The sequence below is a fragment of the Petaurus breviceps genome, unplaced genomic scaffold (genome assembly GCF_028583685.1).
Source record: "Petaurus breviceps papuanus isolate PSGF00001 unplaced genomic scaffold, PetGlider_PUasm1.0 91133, whole genome shotgun sequence".
Lineage (NCBI taxonomy): Eukaryota > Metazoa > Chordata > Mammalia > Diprotodontia > Petauridae > Petaurus > Petaurus breviceps.
In genome coordinates this window covers 67,238,738-67,256,033 of record NW_027187419.1, presented here as the reverse complement: position 1 = coordinate 67,256,033, position 17,296 = coordinate 67,238,738, and the positions used below count along the sequence as shown (strand labels likewise).

Here is a 17,296-nt window from a genome sequence, read left to right as displayed (position 1 = left end):
TAAAACAAGACAAAACTAACCCTCCCCCCCTCCCCCCCCACTGAAAGCTGGTAATCTTAACTAGTAATCTTGGTATGAGGGTGGGGAGTACACCAGTGAGGTCTTGAGCCAATGGCTTTATAAAAATTATCTCCAATTCCTCAGGAATACCACTAGAACTCTGCTTTTGAAGTTTTCTCTGGGGCCCAGACTCATCTGTGAGTGAGAATCGTGGTAAGAATCTTTAGAGTACAGTATATATGAGGTACAGTTCGTTTCCAAATTTCCAACTCCTCTACTCAGCAAATCTCCTTACAACAGATTAATGATGATCACTGCATTATAACATACTTTGAGGTGTCAAAATCCTATTCCTCCTTCATTCCTACTTTTTCCATTATTTCCCTTGAGATTCTAGACTTTCAAATGAATTTTCTCATATTTTATCTACTATAAAGTATTGCCTTTGGGAGTTATTTTCTCAGACCTATATGAGACTGTAAACAAAAGAAAAAGTATAGCACTGAACAAAGTATTGCAGGAGCTTGGTTTGAAAGATATGTTGTCTTATTAATGGGAATATGAAAGATTATACATATTCTTAATATCAGATGGTACTAATGGAATTGGAATGAACATTTATTAAGTGCCTACTATGTGCCAGGCACTTTATATTAAAAATAAACCATTTACTGGGCAACAGAGAAATCATACATAAATATAAAATAACAAATACTAAACATATAGTAGAATGTAAAGTAAAAACAGAAATTAAAACATATAAATTCAAAATACAGACTTAGTGGATATTTAATAGTAGTGTCCTAAATAATGAGTGGCTGATGAACAAATCAGAGAAATGACAACTATGTGAAAGAGAATGGGATGAGAATATAAAACCAAAATTTTGTACTCAGTGCAAAAAAAAAATTTCTCAGAGGGAAAATAAAAATTTTAAACCATGCATTAGTAAAACAGAAAGAGAAAGGATTAATGAACTGAATGTGCAAATAAAAAAATCTAGAGAATCAAGTTGACAAACTTAAAATAAGCACAGAGTAAATCTTGAAAACAAGAAGAGAAAAATAAAATAGAAAACAAAGATTACAGAAATTATGAACAAGACTAAAAACTGCTTCTTAGAAAAGACTAAAGGAATAAATAAACCCTTAGCTAAGCTTTATTTTCAAAAGAGAGAAAAGGCACATTGTCAAAATAAAAAAAGTAAACTAACAACAGAGAAGAAATAAAAATAATTATTAGAATAACAATAGATCCAATAATTTTCACTTAAAACTGTGAGTTTAAAGGAAGTAGATGTTACCTACAAAAATACAAAATACAGTAATAAAAGACACTAGAGATCTTAGCGCAATTAGAAAATGGAATTGAACAAGTGATTAAGGAATTGAAAAAAAAAATCCTGGTCCAGAAGGATTTACAGGTGAAATCTATCAGATATTTAAAAAGCAGTTAATATTTATTCTCCATAAGTTCTCAATAATTAAGAAAGTAAATAGTCAACCAAATCTTGTTTATGAAATAAATGGTTAACCCAGGGAGGAAGAAGGAAGAAAAACAGAACTATAGGTCAACATTACCAATGCATATTGATGCAAAAATTTAAATAAAATTAAAGCAAAAAGACTAAAAAACATCATAAAAATTATTTTCTCTGGCCAAGTTATCTTCTATCTGACCAAATGTTATCTTTCTTGTAATCATGCAGAGTACATGCTTATTTCATATTTAGATGCTGTTATCTGGCAGTTGCTCAGAGGCTTGTTTATAAAGTGTGACACTTGGTGGTTTTGAATATTTTTAAGACTTGACACATTGCTGGATATGGAGTCAGACTGATCTGGACTCAAATCCCACCTCAAACACTTACTATTTTAGGATGACATCACTTAATCTTTTAGAACCTCGGTTCCCTAGTCTGCAAAATAGAATAACAACACGTGAACTACAGTCCTCCTAGGGCTGTTGTAAGGAAAGCCTACATATAAATGTGAATTGCTGTTGTTTTTCAAAACAAGGATCTAGGTTATCTGCCTTCTATAGTTGTTCACTTTAACTTGTTTTATTCTTGTTTTCAGTCTTTTAATTATCACTGAGCTTGATATGAACAAACTGGCACTTATAACCGGTGTAACAGTAACAAAAAAAATAACAGCTAGCATTATATAGTTCTTTAAGGTTTATAAAGTGCTTGGCGCTTTACATGTCTTATCTCGTTTGATCTTTAAAAGAATGCTAGGAGCAAGGTGCTATTATTAATTCCTGTTTGACAGACAAGGAAATAAGGCTGACCAAGGTTCTGACTAGCCCAGTATCACATGTCTGCACCAGGATTCAGATTGAGTCCTTCCTGATTTTCTCTAACCACCTAAGTTTCTTTTGCTTTCTGTGGCAGACACAGTGCCTGAAAGCTTATATGCTTATAATCATCAAATAGTTTTTGAATGCCAGAGACATTTACTTGCATAATGTATTTCAGGATACTGTTGGCCAATAATAAACAATAACATTTATAGAGTATTTTAAAATGTGCAAGTCTTTCTCTCTCTCTCTCATTCAATTGACAAGCATTTATTAAGCACCTACTATGTGCCAGGCACTGTGCTACCGGGTTTCCCCGATAATAAGACCTATCCTGAAAATAAGCCCTCCCCTTACTGTGTAAGATTCCTCTAAAATAAGCCCTCCCCCCAAAATAAGCCCTATTGAGATTGCTACTGTAGTGAAGGTGATCCCCTGGGCTACACGCTACATTACGGTACCCTCTGTATGCACTGTCCCCCCCGCCCCATGAAATGCATGCCGTGCTCCGAGCTGCATCCAATCTGAGCTGCAGCAGTGAGCACGTCATCCTGTTCTTCCCCAGTGATTTGCTTGCTGGTGCCATTGAGAGCAGTGCCGTGGAGGAGAGCTGAGGCAGGACAACATAAGCCCTCCCCTGAAAATAAGCCCTCTGGTGTTTTTCTTTCCAAAAAAAACTAATAAGACAGTGTCTTATTATCGGGGAAACACGGTAGTCACCAGAAATACAAAGACAAAAGTAAAACAGTCAAACTGTCCACTCTAACTGGAGGAGACAACATGTTTAAGTATACACAAAACAGATGCAAGATCACTTTGAGGGGAAGTCACTCATTATGGGGGTTGGAGGGGTGAGGAAAGGCTTCATATACATAGTAATGCTTAACCTTGAAGAAAACCAGAGATTCTTAGAAGTAGAAGTGAAGAGGATATTCATTCCAGGAATGGAGACAAATGATCAGGAGGATAGCTACTAACTGCTCTTAAAAATTTGATGGAATTCACCTGTTAATCCACCTGGATCAGGACTTATTTATTTTCAGTAATTTCTGAGTGACTGATTTTATTTCTCAGTTTGGACTGTTTAAGATTCCTAGGGTATGTTTTATTAGTATGATTATTTCATACTTTTGCAGGTAATTATTGCCTTTAAATTCTCAGGTTTGAGTGCACATAATTTTTAGTTTAGTCTAATGATTATTTTCTTCTTTGTTGTGAATTTACCTTGTTCATTTGAAAAAAACCAGGTTAGCTCAGAGTTTAATGATTTTGTCAGTCTTTTTAAAGTTTTTAGCTTTGTTCATAATTTCTGTAGTTTTGTTTTCTATTTTATCTATTTTTCCTCTCATTATCAAAATTTCTTCTTTTGTGTTTGTTAATTTGTTGATAAAAGATGAAAATTATGAGCCATTTTTGTCCCTTGAACCAACTCATGGTTAATATGGTACAAGCCAAACCAACTCCTTTATATTATACTGGGATATTCCAAGGCATATGGATGACCAGAAAGGGTGGGAGAGGGGTTAAGTCGTGAGATGGAAAACATTAATTAAAAGCATGAGTGGCTTGCTGCCCTTGAGATACCAAAAGGCCAAGAGAAAGGTCTCAAGTACACCAGACAGATCTTCTAGGAAGACTTTACTGGGGAAACAAAAAATGGATAAAAACATCTTTGACTTAAGAGCATTTAGAGGGACTATGATCAGCCTCAAAGGAAGGAGGATACACACAGACTGATGAAACTATGGATCCATCAAAGTATTAAACATCCCTAACTTTCTTTGATAATTTCCTCTGTGAGCCACAATAGCTATAACCTAAAATCTTTTAAAAATGAGCCTGTTCATCTTCTCTGGCTTCTTCACAACACTAGAATTTAACATATACTCAGACATTAAATATGTTCATTATGGTCCTTTTAATTTGTTCTTTAACCTTCCTTAATTCTGTCACCCACAGATTTTGCGATTAAATTCTCTGAGGACCTGTAACAGCAATGCTACTTGTAACTGCTGTGGGGGTGTAAAACTAATAACACCAGCACACAGGAGGGCTGCTAGCACAGGTTCTTTGATCTGCTTTTCTAAAGGAAAGTGACTCAAAAGGGGTAAACAATCTTACTTTAATCAAACATATATATCATTTACTTAGTTCAGGGGAAAAAGTCAGCACCCTGAATTTCAGAGAAAATACAAACAGAAATTACAAGCAAAAATAATAGCATAAAGACCAACAGACAGGGCTTCTAACATGTCTGACCAAATAATACATACATCAAAGATCAACAGATCCAAATGTCTGACCGTTACATACATACACACCTACATACATAGTTACCAGAGAAGCACTGACATCTGGGTTTTCAAAACCAGGGGGCTCCTTAACAGCTACCCAGAGTCTCATCTGCCTATATCACATAAACGCCCTTCTCATGAGTAAGCCCCAAAGCAAAATGCTAACCTCAGACTATATGTGTATGTATGTGTGTGTGTGTGTGTATACATATAGATATAATATATATATATACACACATACATTTCTTCAGATATACATTTCTTTCAGGGTCAGAGAGCATCACAATCCTTGGGACCCATCACTTAATTACAAAGTAGCAAAAGGTTTGGGTCTTCCTGAAAAACAAGCCTCTCCTAATTAAGCTTCTCTTGTTGGGCTCCACTGTGAGGCCTTTAATGGGTGGGGAAGATCTTCAACTTCCATTAACAATACAGGATCTAACCTGGCTATCTCCACAAATTCTCTAGTTTTTCCGCTCTAGAAATAAGAAAATTGTTTGAATGCCATATTTTAATACTATTCACAGAAGCCCATTATTATGTTCACTAAATGTGCAGCCAGAATTCTACCTTTTTTTTTTTAATAATTGAAATACATTGTTCAATAGTATACAATACACTGCCACTTACTTGATCAAATTGAGGGTCTTCTCCTCGTTGAAGAGACTTCGTCAACGGCTTTTCCTTAAAAAACAAAAAACAACAAAAGTTATCATTAGGGACAATTATATTTTATAATAATAATAATGTTTTTGCATGGTTGCTGAGCCCATGTAAATTACTGAGAGAGGCAGAGGGAGGGAGATAACAGAGAAAGAGAGAGAGAAAGACAAAGACAGAGAAAAAGATTAAGAACCTAAAAGTGAACATGGGACTCCAGGTCTCCCAGCTCCAAAAGCACAACAAAATGGCCTCTTTATAATGTTAGGAGGTAAACAATAGGCATTTCCTGGATGCAGTAACATTTATGGGGCCTTCTCTGATCAAAAGCATGTCCAAACCTGTGTTACAATAATTTAGGGTTCTACTCAATTCTTTTTTTTTCTCCTTAGGATGTCTTGACTACCTCTCTGCGTCGGGATTTTACAGCAATTTATTTCTCATTTGTATTAAAATTCATTTTGGGGAAAGACATTTACACCCATCCTAAGTCTGCCTGGGATTTACTTGCCCAAACATAAATTATGTAACAAACATCAAATGAATTAGCTAGGTGGCACAGGCCTAAAGTCAAGAAAACCTGAGTTCAAATCCTGTTTAATAGTACCTACCTCCCAGAGTGGTTCTGAGGACCAAACAAGATAATAAATGTCAAGTGCTTAGTACAGTGCCTGCCACATAGTAATTTATATATATCAATGTTTGCTGTCATCACTATCCTCCTCCTCATCATCATGATCATTGTTCTTTTCCACATCCAGTCTTTGACACTGTGACCCCAGGCAAATCATTTCACCTGTGCCTTAGTTTCCTCATCTGTCAAGTGGAGATAATAATAATGCCTATCTTCCAAGGGTTATTATAAAGATAAAATGAGATAACGGTAAAAAAAAAAAACTTAGCCTGGCACATAGGTGCTATATGAATGCTTATTTCCTTCACCTTCACAGAGTATAGGTCCCGAATTAATGTAGATGGCTGAAAGGACACTGTTCCATCCAAACAGATCAAAGAGAGACCTTAGAAAATAGAATATGTGCCTTGTGTAGGTATAGACCAGAAAAGAAAACGTGTTTACTCTTTAGGAATATGCAAGGGGGCTCTATTTGTCTGCTTGCCCCCCAAATTTGCAGGAATTTCTCTGTAACAGATCTAATAAATATCTGTAAATCCAGAAAGAAGGTAATTCTGTGCTGTTAGGAGCCAATAAACATTTTCTTCTCAACTCTTACCCAGTGGGACAAAATGGCCACAGGGCAGATGCCAGAGAGGAAATGGAAAGACGAAATAAAAATTCAGTCATAAAGAAAAGAAGCCAAGTTATTGATTGCATAGGGAGGCACAAAGTTTCATAGCTGCCTCTGTCTGCCAAGTTCTATGGAAAGCTTTGCATTAATTTTATGCAGTTTACCAAGCCATTTAAAACACTAAGATAAAAGCTATTCACATCCAAATATGCAAAATAAGGAAGTGGATAAGGGGTGGTGCTGGGCTTACATCACGTCTCCAACCCCCTCATTAAAGGGAATAAATACTGCCTTAATGGGTTTCAGATATCCAACCCTGGTAGTCACAATCCTAAACTCCTTTTAAAATAATTATTCTGTTGGGTCATCTTTGTATAAAAATGGACAAAAGGTGGCCAACAGACCTTCTCAGTGCCCCGCTGGAGTTCAGTCCTTTTCCCCAAGGCTACGAGAATGTCTGGTTAGGGCTGGGGACCAACACTAACGGTAGAAGAGGTGATGGTGTTGACATTGGCTGGCCCTGAATAAATTCTCCACTCCAAAAAAGTTATTGCCTGCTACTGCTTGGGAGGGAATTCTGAGTAATAATATATTTTATGTTCTCTCCTACATATAATTGTAAATATATGGGAGGGTGGTGGCTACATTCGTACTACCCAGGGAGGCAATATATTCCACTCCTCACTTTCTCCACTACATATCATTCATATGAATAAGTTAGACATACACAAAGGTGGAGGTCAGGAGCTAAATTCTGTTGCTTCAACTGAGTAATATTGAGTTTATAGGATCACAGCTGGAAGGGACCTCAGAGTCATCCTGTCTGACTTAATTTTACAGATGAGGAAACTGAGGCCCAGGGAGGTTGCTAAGGGAGTAAGAATCAGATATAAGATAATGAACCCAGGACTGCAGAGACATTGATTTTTTTCCATTGTACCACATTACCTCCATGAAATAAATCCTTTTTCTATTAATTGTTAACCCCAAATACTTCCACATAAAAAAGAAACTCGTGTTGACTACCAACTGCCCTCGGAAAAGTAGATCTGGGCATTTAGAAGAAGCTATAATTCAAAGGAAATGAGACTCTAGGAGACAGGAGGGAAATTTTAGAGAATAAATATGGATGCAGGGTTCAGCTCCCAGCCCTTTAGGGCCTTCACAAATGTACTGCTCTACAGAAAACCTGCTTCAGCAGGTTGTCACTGAGCTTTGTTTTCAGGGAGGGCTCAGTGCCCACCCAATATCTCTTTTCAGAAGAATATACTTGAAAGCAATCAAGTTCAAAGACATCACAAAAACTGTGATGTCTGTCAGGTACATGAAGTCACTCATCATCGACTAACCACTTGACATTTTTGTCCCCATCGATAAGCTAAAAATGCTTAGCACTTCTGCTTTGTGTAAATGGCCCCCAACATGCCAGACGGATTTTATTATTAATGCCTGGTGTTCTTTCACTGGAACACCAGAGCCAACCAACAGCTTGTGGCTCACTACCAAGACTTCCTTTTGTAAGCGAATCTTGTGAAAGTCTGCTTAACTGTAATTAGCCTGTATTAGTTGTGCAGCAAATTAATTCTGGTCTTAAAAAATAGTTTCTGAATTATTCACCCACTTTGTGTCTGAGAGGAGCTTAACTTAAAAAAAATTGAGGGTGATTATTACTACAGGCTGTCTGAATATAAAGATGGCCTCCAACCCCAGGAGTTTCTTCTGGATTCAGAGATCTGCCCTAGCTAGAAAAAAGAAGAAGATGACCTTAGGAACTTGTTCCAGGTCAGAAGCTCAGGGGAGAACTGAGTATAGGGAGATCTGAAAGGACTTGAAAATGCTGCTTTAGAAAGAAGAAACACAGAAAGAAGAATCTGCTCTGAGAGGGAGTTTGTACTTCACAGAGGAATGTTTCAGAGAAAAAAAACCAATGTAAATTAAAAATATAATACAAACCAAGTATAAAAGGTATATATTAGGATCTTTTCTGATTTTCCCCAGTTACCAGAGCCATCCCCTCTAAGGTTATTTTCCATTTAGTCAGTATTTATCTTTTATGTTTTGATTCCTATCTGCTATTTCCCCCATTAGAATGTGAGCTCCTAGAGGGAAGGAATTGTTTTTGTCTTTCCTTAGTAGAGTGCCTAGCCCACAACAAACAATGAGCAAATAAAGCAAACCAGCTCTTTCACTGAGCCCTTTGTAAATGCCAGTTCTGCAGATAACAGACTGGCTTTCATCTTAATCCTTCTGCTTTCTTGCTCCCTCCATCCTACACTCTCTGAAACCTGACTTCCTCCTAACCACATAGCTTCCCTGGTTCATTTTTCTAGCACTGATTGTGCTTTCACTCAGACCCAAGACTCACTTGTCACAGCAGGACAACAGGAATACTCCTTGCTTCTCACCGTCACTTGCAGCCTCTCCTTCTGCCACTAACACTCAGTTAGCTCTAATCCTCTGAGGTTCATGCAATCCATATTTTGTCACCCCAGGGCCATCTCCAGTTGTTCTGATCTATATTTGATTACTGCACCCAGATGGATCTGGAGAAGAAAGTGAGGCTGGTGCTATGTACAGCCCTCCCTCACATAAATCCAATTCAATCCCAAGTCATGTCATCATCTTCCTGATGTCATGGTTCTCTTTCAGAATGAAAGACAAACCACAATTAGTCACCCAATAATGGTTCTGGTGCCTATTGTCTACTAACTCCCAAGACACACTCCTTTCTTCAATTCAGTGCCTGCCCCATAGCCCTTCTCTCCATCCCAATCCTTGTCCATATACTAGGGGACTTAAGCCTACATAGTGATACTCTCAAAAACATCCTGACCTCTCAGTTCCTCAACTTATTAATTTCCCATTATCTACTCCGTCCTACCACAGCTACACAAAGAAATGGTCATAACTTTGATGTTGTCATCACCCTCAAGCATCCCATAGCCATGTTTATGATCTCTGAAATTCCTTTACTGATAATCTGCTATCATTCCACCTCTCCTTGACTCACAGCTACACAAACTCTAAGGGTTGTCTTCACTGAAATTTCCAACCCTTTATCCCAAGAGTTATTTCCCAGCCATTACTCTTGCACTAGCAATACTCTATTTCCTTCCCCATCTTGACCTCATGGTGAACCAGTTTACACTCTTCTTTTCTCTCAAGATTCCTGCTTCTTTATCCTAGCAAAAATGTTGCCCTACCAAACTGCAGCCTTGGATCACTCCATTCACTCCATTTATCACTCCACTCCCTCTTCTCTCATCTTCTCCATCTCATGTCACTCTGATGCTTTCTATGACTATTTCCTCCTTCATACCTGTTTCACATGAAGATGTAACTCTTCTCCCTGCCCAGGCAAACCCTTCTAGACATACAAGTGCCTCCATTTCTTCCCATCTTCTCCAGCAGATGACCCCTTTGGTAATCCTGCCACCATTATGATATCAATATCACATATCAATCTTTCCCTGCCTACTGGTTGCTTCCACAGTACTTACAAACATTCTGACGTCTCCCCTCTTCTCAAAAAGCCCTTATTTCCATTGCCACTATCACCCTATATCTCTTTCCCCCACCTCCACAATCTTTTGTGGATAACCTCCATACAAAAGTTGCTAGCTACAAAGGGTGCCACTATTTCCTTTCCTTTCATTTTCTTCTTAATAATCTGCAGTCTGGTTTTCAACCTCATCATCCTTTCCAAATTAACAAATCTAATGGCCTTTTCTCAGCCTCTACCCTTTTTGAACAATATAGCCTGTGACATTGATGACTGCCCTCCTCACCTTAATACTCTCTTCTCTCTAGGTTTTCATAACACTTCTCTGTCCTGGTTCTCCTCCTACCTGTCCGATGGTTCCTCTTCTGTCTTCTTTGCTGGATCTTCACTTAGGTCATGCTTGTAAATTATGGGTGTCCTTCAAGGCTTTGTCCTGGGCCCACTTCTACTCTCCCTCTATCTCATTTCAATTGCTGATCTCATTAGCTCTTATGTATTAAATTATCAAACCTATGCTAATGATTCTCATATCAAACCTCTTACCCAATCACCACTCTCATTTCCAACTGCATATAAGACATCTCTCAAACGTGGTATGCAGTAGACATTTTAAATTCAACAAATCTAAAATTGAAATAATTATCTTTCCTCTGGAAGCCTCTCCTCTTCTAAAGGGTTTCTTTCTTTTTCTTTCTTTCTTTCCCTCCCTCCCTCCCTTCCTTCCTTCCTTTTCTCTCTCTCTCTCTCTCTCTCTCTCTCTCTCTCTCTCTCTCTCTCTCTCTCTCTCTGTCTCTCTTTCTCTCTGTCTCTCTCTGTCTCTCTGTCTCTCTGTCTCTCTGTCTCTCTCTGTCTCTCTCTCTCTGTCTCTCTCTCTCTCTCTCTCTCTCTCTGTCTCTCTCTGTCTCTCTCTCTCCCTCTCTGTCTCTGTCTCTCTCTCTTTCTTTCTTATATTGTCAAGGGCGCCACATTCCTTCCAGACGCTTAGATTCACAACCAGGTGTCATTCTTAACTTCTCACTTTCTCATCCCCTCCCCCAATATGCAATCATTTGTCAAGTCCTCTCACTTGTACCTTTGTCATATGTGTCCCTTTTTCTCCTCTGACATTACCACCACCCTGGTGCATGTCTTCATCACATCATGCCTGGACTATTAGCCTGCTGGCCTCAAATCACTCCCCATTTTTGCCCATTCTCTGATCAGCTTTCAAAATGATCTTCCTATAGTCCAGGTTTGACCATGTAACTCTCCTATTCAATAAACTCCAGTGGTTTCCTATTACTTCTAGGATCAAATATAAAATCCTCCTAACCATCCCCTTCCTACTGTTCTAGTCTTCTCATACCTTATTTCCCTCTGCCTAAGACACTTCTTACTTGGGGCATTTTCACTGGCTATCACTCATGTCTGGGGCTTTCTTTTTCTTCATCTTTTCTTCCTATCTCTCCTGGCTTCCTTTAAATCTCCAATAAAATCCTAACTTCTGCAAGAAGCCTTTCATGATCTGGCACATAATAGGCACTCAATAAACGCTTGTTAACTGATAGACCACATGCTAATTAATGAATTGACTGATGAATATGAAGTGTTATGAGATGAGATGATGGACAGATAACTTCTAGCTAGGGGTATCAGCCTTTATAGCAGAGGAAGTATATAAAGAACCAAGCAGTAGGAGGAGAGGGAGATAGAGGAAATTCCAAGCATAAGGATCAGCATGAGCAAAGTTAGGGAAGTGGTGAACTGGGGCCATGCTCTAGAGAGGGAAAGTAGACCCTTTTGTCTGGGACACACTATTTGAGGGGAAGATGTGGAGAAAGAAGAGAAGTTTTGCAAACATTGAGCTACTATGCTGGGTGTATGCCTTCCTAAACAATAACATCAATTTACATCATGGTATCAAACTCAAGAGGACACAGGTCAGAAGAGCAGAAAACAAACCCTTATACAGCTTCCACCATGCTATAGTGTCAAGTGTCAGAGATTTATTGCTCTTCTCAAAGTGAATTTGAAACATTTTATTTTCAAAAAATGGTATGGACCACCAAAGTAAAATGCCCTCTACCAGCTCTATTCTGAACATTTTAATCCTCTTTTAAGGGAGTGATAAATGGTCCCTGTGCTTATTCCTCACTCTCCCTTAAACCCTAGCAAATCAGGAAGGATTGGGTGGCAAACTTCTTGACTTCTATGTGGGAAGCTCAGATTTAGTTCTCAGTCTACACAGTGGGCTTTTCTCTGAGGTTGATCTCCTCCCTGCTGGTCAATGAATGAGGACTGCTGTTTGAGTCCATCAAATAAATGCAACTATTTTCTCGTGCTGGAACACTGTAGAGGTTTTCAGTATTTTCATAGGAAAAGTCCAGGTCTTAGTTGTGTTTTTCACACCTCAGGGAGTTAAAATCTCTTCCCACCTTCCCCTTAAGAAAACAAAAATTCTAAAGCTCTTTGTGGCCACATATCCCTAAAAAGGGCAGAGGAAAGACACTGAAATCTACCTTGTTTTTTAAACAATTTCACCATATACTATGACTGTGTTTAAAAAGTTTCTTATATAGTTATCTATACAATTCATGAAGAATACAACAGCACCTATAGTGATATAGATAACCAGATAATACAGAAACTATATCTTAATAGGAAGATGGGCATTTGAAATTTCATCAATCCTTAATGGACAAATCATTTATCAAAGAAGGGCTAAAAATGAAAACACTTACAAGTAGATCATATTTACCCCAGGAAGATCTTTATTAATAAAACAAGAATTCGGAAATTTTTGCAGTGTGTTCAGAGATGTATACATAAATACAACAAATGTGAAATAATAATTCTACATTATTGTCACATATGAATTTTAGGTGGCCCAAGGGCAATGGAAAGCTGTATGAAGGAGTGGGCTGCAGCATATGACCAGCAATGACTCTCATAAGAGAAGTATTATAAGAGATGTCATTTGGGATGTTTATGTCCAGAAAAGGAGGTGGGTTTGTTTGGTGGCAATAGAGAATACAGACAGAAAATAATCTTAGTAGTACACTGGTTAACTACCAAATATTTAACCACCACCAGTACTTTGGGAAGATCCTCTATGTAAAATTTATGGAAAGTTGAAGACAAGAATTACAAATGATATAAAGGGCTAGATGTACAGCAATCTGCAACACTGGAGGGCGTGCTGTCAACCCCCCTTCCCCCTTACCACCCCCAGTCCCCCCCAAGAGATCACAGATACACTGAAGTATTCAGCATGGTCACAACAGCAAAATTTCATATATATTCTTTTTTTTAATGCTTTTTGGAGGGGGGATGGTAGGGCAGTTGGGGTTAAATGACTTGCCCAAGGTCACATGGCTAGTTTTGTGTTAAGTGTCTAAGGTGGGATTTGAACTCGGGTCCTCCTGACTCTAGGGCCGGTACTCTATTCACTGTGCCACCTAGCTGCCCCCATACATATTCTTAATATCATATACATTTTCTCTTTTTCATCAAAGTCCTATAGATCTCTTCTAACAAATTAAGATGTCCAAAAAAAAATCTCTATGGAATATTATACATGAAAATTTTCAATACAGTTATACAGTGTTATCTAAGATTTCTTTTATTTTTATATTTTCTCTAATTTCAAATATGTCCCTAGTTCCACCTAGCAAGACATTCACTTATAATATAGAATAAGAAAGCTAAAGAAACAATTTAGAAAAAAAAAATCCAACCTAACAAACATCTCAAGTAAATCTGATTACATATGCAATATTCCATATTGTACCCCCATCCCCACCCCTGCAGAGAAGTGGGGGAGGTTAGGCTAATTTTCAGTATAAGCTAGAGTACTAATTTAAATGGTTCATATATCAGTACTGCAATAAATTTCTCAATTCAATGTACCAGGATTATGTACATTGGAGCGTTTTCCCAAAAACTTGTTATAAAATTCTGTGTCCAAAAACAGAATGACACAGTACCTGTTAGAAACTATTGTTAGTGCCTTGGTGGAGGATTTAATTATATCAGTGATTTACTAAATATTTTTATTCCTTGAAATAACTGCTTACCTGGATTTACCTAATGACTGCCTACTTCTTGGTGCTGTGTAGGTGTTTAATAAATGCTATGTCACTGAATCAACTAGTTTCACTGTGTCCTGGTAAAAGAACCACTCCACCAATTTGAAGTAAAGGTCAGGTAGAAAACCTTCATTGCAGGGATAGATCAATTTATTAATAAAATTTCTTCAGTTAGTCAGTAAGCTCTGAGCACAAGCAATTTTTAACCAGAATAAATAGAGTATTAAGAAATAACGAGGGGGGTGGTACATTTTACAAAACCAGGTGAAAACAGGAAGGAAAGCAAAACATCTTCTCTACCAACAATCTGACTGTATAGATAACCAGAATGGGACTTTATCAGCATCAATATTTTAAGTTTCCATGCCATCATCAGTGGGGATACCTTTTGCATGGATTTTGTTGTTTGGTCATTTTTAGTCATGTCTGACTCTTTATGACCCCTTCTGGGATTTTCTTGGCAAAGATACTGGATTGGTTTACTATTTCCTTCTCCAGCTCATTTTACAGATGAGGAACCTGAGGCAAATAGGGTTTAGTGACTTGCCCAGGGTCATACTACTGATAAGCCTCTGAGGCTAGATTTGAACTTACAAAGATGAGTCTTCCTTACTCCAGGCCTGGTATTCTATCCACTATGCCACCCAGCTGTCCCCTCTCATGGATATCGAACACAAAATCACTCTACTTAATAGAAAATTTCATGAATTACTATGTCCTTCCCACCTCCAAATTCAATATCTTAGACCAACCTTTTGGTGACAAGTGTCTTTGAATTTAGCTGGATGGTCACTGGGAGGACACACATACTAGGACCTATCTGAGCTTGCCTTCCACTAGTTTAAACCCAAAGTCACCTTCACACTACAGTGAGACCATGGAAAGGAAATTTAGTGAAGGTATATTAAGAATCATCTGTTATAGTGAGTGTTTTAAAAATCAAGCATTGCCTTTTGTCAGAGTCCTGTGATCTCTGACCAGTACCTTCCCCAAACTCAGATACTGACAGGGAATACTTTAGTGGCTGTTGATAGTATACTCGATTTGGAGTCAGGAAAACCAGGGTTCAAATCCTAGACTGCACATTTACTAGATTGTGTGACTTTGGGCAGGTCATTTAATTTCCCTGTACCTCATTTTCCTCAGCTATAAACTAAGGGGGTTGGATTAGGTGGCCTCCAGGGTTACTTCTAATGCTCAATAGAGGATCCCATGAAGTTTCCAACCTTAGCTGATCTAGGGACAAATATTCGTGGGACAACATAGCCATGGTCCTCTGGTGTTTTCTGTAAGCTTTGCACTTCTTTGGTCCTTGCCACTAGATAACATCGCTGCTCTTATGAAAATATATGAGAAAAAGAAAGAATGCTGCAAATCTCGCTGACAAAGACATTTTGGTGCCCTTTAACAAAACACAGAATTGTATTAAAACAACTTTCCCAAACCAACCAAACCACACCAACATGATTTCATCAAGAATTTAAAAAACATTGCTGCTATCCAGATCAGATGAAACTAAACTGTGTGCCATCTTTTATATTTCTCAAGAGCTGAAATTAAGTTCTAAGTACCTTTCCTAAGGCTATACACATTCCTGTTGGCATTAATTAAAGCTTTAATTTAAGTTTCTTGGAAACATCTAAGTATAATTAGAAAGTTATATTATACAAAATTTTTAAAAATGATGGCTATAAAAACAGCAATTGCCCATATCCCTTAAAAAATCTACCAGTATAACTGACTTTGGCTTTTAACATGCAGCTTATAAGAGACCTTTTAATTTAATAGTGGGGTGGTTATGAAAACATCCAAGTAAATGTCAAAAAGCTCCCGAGCCTTCAAAATACCAGGCTTCTGATAAGAACATTCTCATGCATTAAAAATGAATGAGGGATTTGATGCATTTTGATGTGTATTTTTTAATACTGGTTGAATAAACAGTTCATGGTCTAACCCCGGTGGTTTCACAGCACATTAGTGAGCTATACGATGACAAGAGAGATCCCTTCTCTTCAACTAGACCCAAAAATTTAATGCTAGATAGTAACTCATTGGAAGAAAGATAGAAGGAACTGTTTTATTCTTGTTGTTCTCATTTAGTGTCTACAAGTAAAATTTGTGGATATTAAAAACACCCACAAATACCTGCTTCTATCAGGAAATATGAAGACAAACATGTTAGAGGTCATTCAAGAGAGTAAAATGGAAACAATTCTTCAAGAAAATGATAAACTGATACACTGTGAGAAAGCAACGCAAATTTGTCTCCACCCTCCTGGATGTGAAAGGAAGACTCATGACTTGTGATAAGATACAACATCATTCTACAGAAATGTGAAGGCAGACACACATACAAGGGAGCTAACAAAAATCTCAAGTAACTACTATCCTGACTACAATTATGGCTAGACTCCTTGAGAAAGCTAGTTATAATTGGTGCCTCTACTTCCTTTCTTGGCAATTCTTTTCTGAATCTGATGCAGACTGGCTTCTGATTTCATCAATCAACTGAAACTTTTCTCTCCAAAGTCACCAATGATCTCTTAATTGCCAAATTTAATGGCCTTTTCACAAACTGTCAATTCTTGACCTCTTGAGTGTCTTTTACACTGAAAATCACCCTTTTCTCACAGATACTTTCTTTTCTAGTTTTTTTTTTTTGTGATATTATTTTCTACTTTTATATGTCTAACTACTTCTCAATCTCCTTTGCTAGATACATATTCCAGGTAACATATATTAAGAGTGGGTATTCCCCAAAACTCCTATGTCCTCTTCTCTTTTCCATCAATTATTATTTTTACTATTTTATTTTTTTAGAAATAAAATATATTTATTTTACTATTACTATAAACCATACAATTACTATCTCACTTGGCAATCTCATTAACTAACACAGGTTCAATTGTCATCCTTTATGCAAATGATTCTCAGATCTATATATCCAGTCCTAATTTCTCTTGAGGCTGGAACATAGTATTTAACAAATGTCTGTTGACTAACTGATCAATTGACCTGTAAAACAAGTCACAGAGAGATAATCTAAGAATCTTTGGACTACATGAAAACCTGACCTTCCAAAAAGGCTTGGATACTACATTTCAAGAAGTCATATATAAAAACTGTGCAGATCTCTCAGAACCAGAAGAAAAAGTTGAAAAGGAAATAATTTACTGGTTATCTTCTAAAAGAAAACCCAAAATGAAAACTTGCAGTGAAAATCTA

At 37.6% G+C, this 17,296-nt stretch overlaps 1 protein-coding gene across 8 annotated transcripts in view; it reads right to left on the bottom strand.

The window, feature by feature from the left end:
- Positions 1-17,296, bottom strand: part of FRY (FRY microtubule binding protein) — a 586,038-nt gene that overhangs the window by 230,353 nt on the left and 338,389 nt on the right. For all 8 annotated transcript variants that reach the window (XM_069080517.1, XM_069080511.1, XM_069080515.1 and 5 more), the window contains one exon: positions 5,226-5,279. In XM_069080517.1, the coding sequence (XP_068936618.1) occupies positions 5,226-5,279 (54 nt within the window). The remainder of the gene's footprint in view (positions 1-5,225; positions 5,280-17,296) is intronic.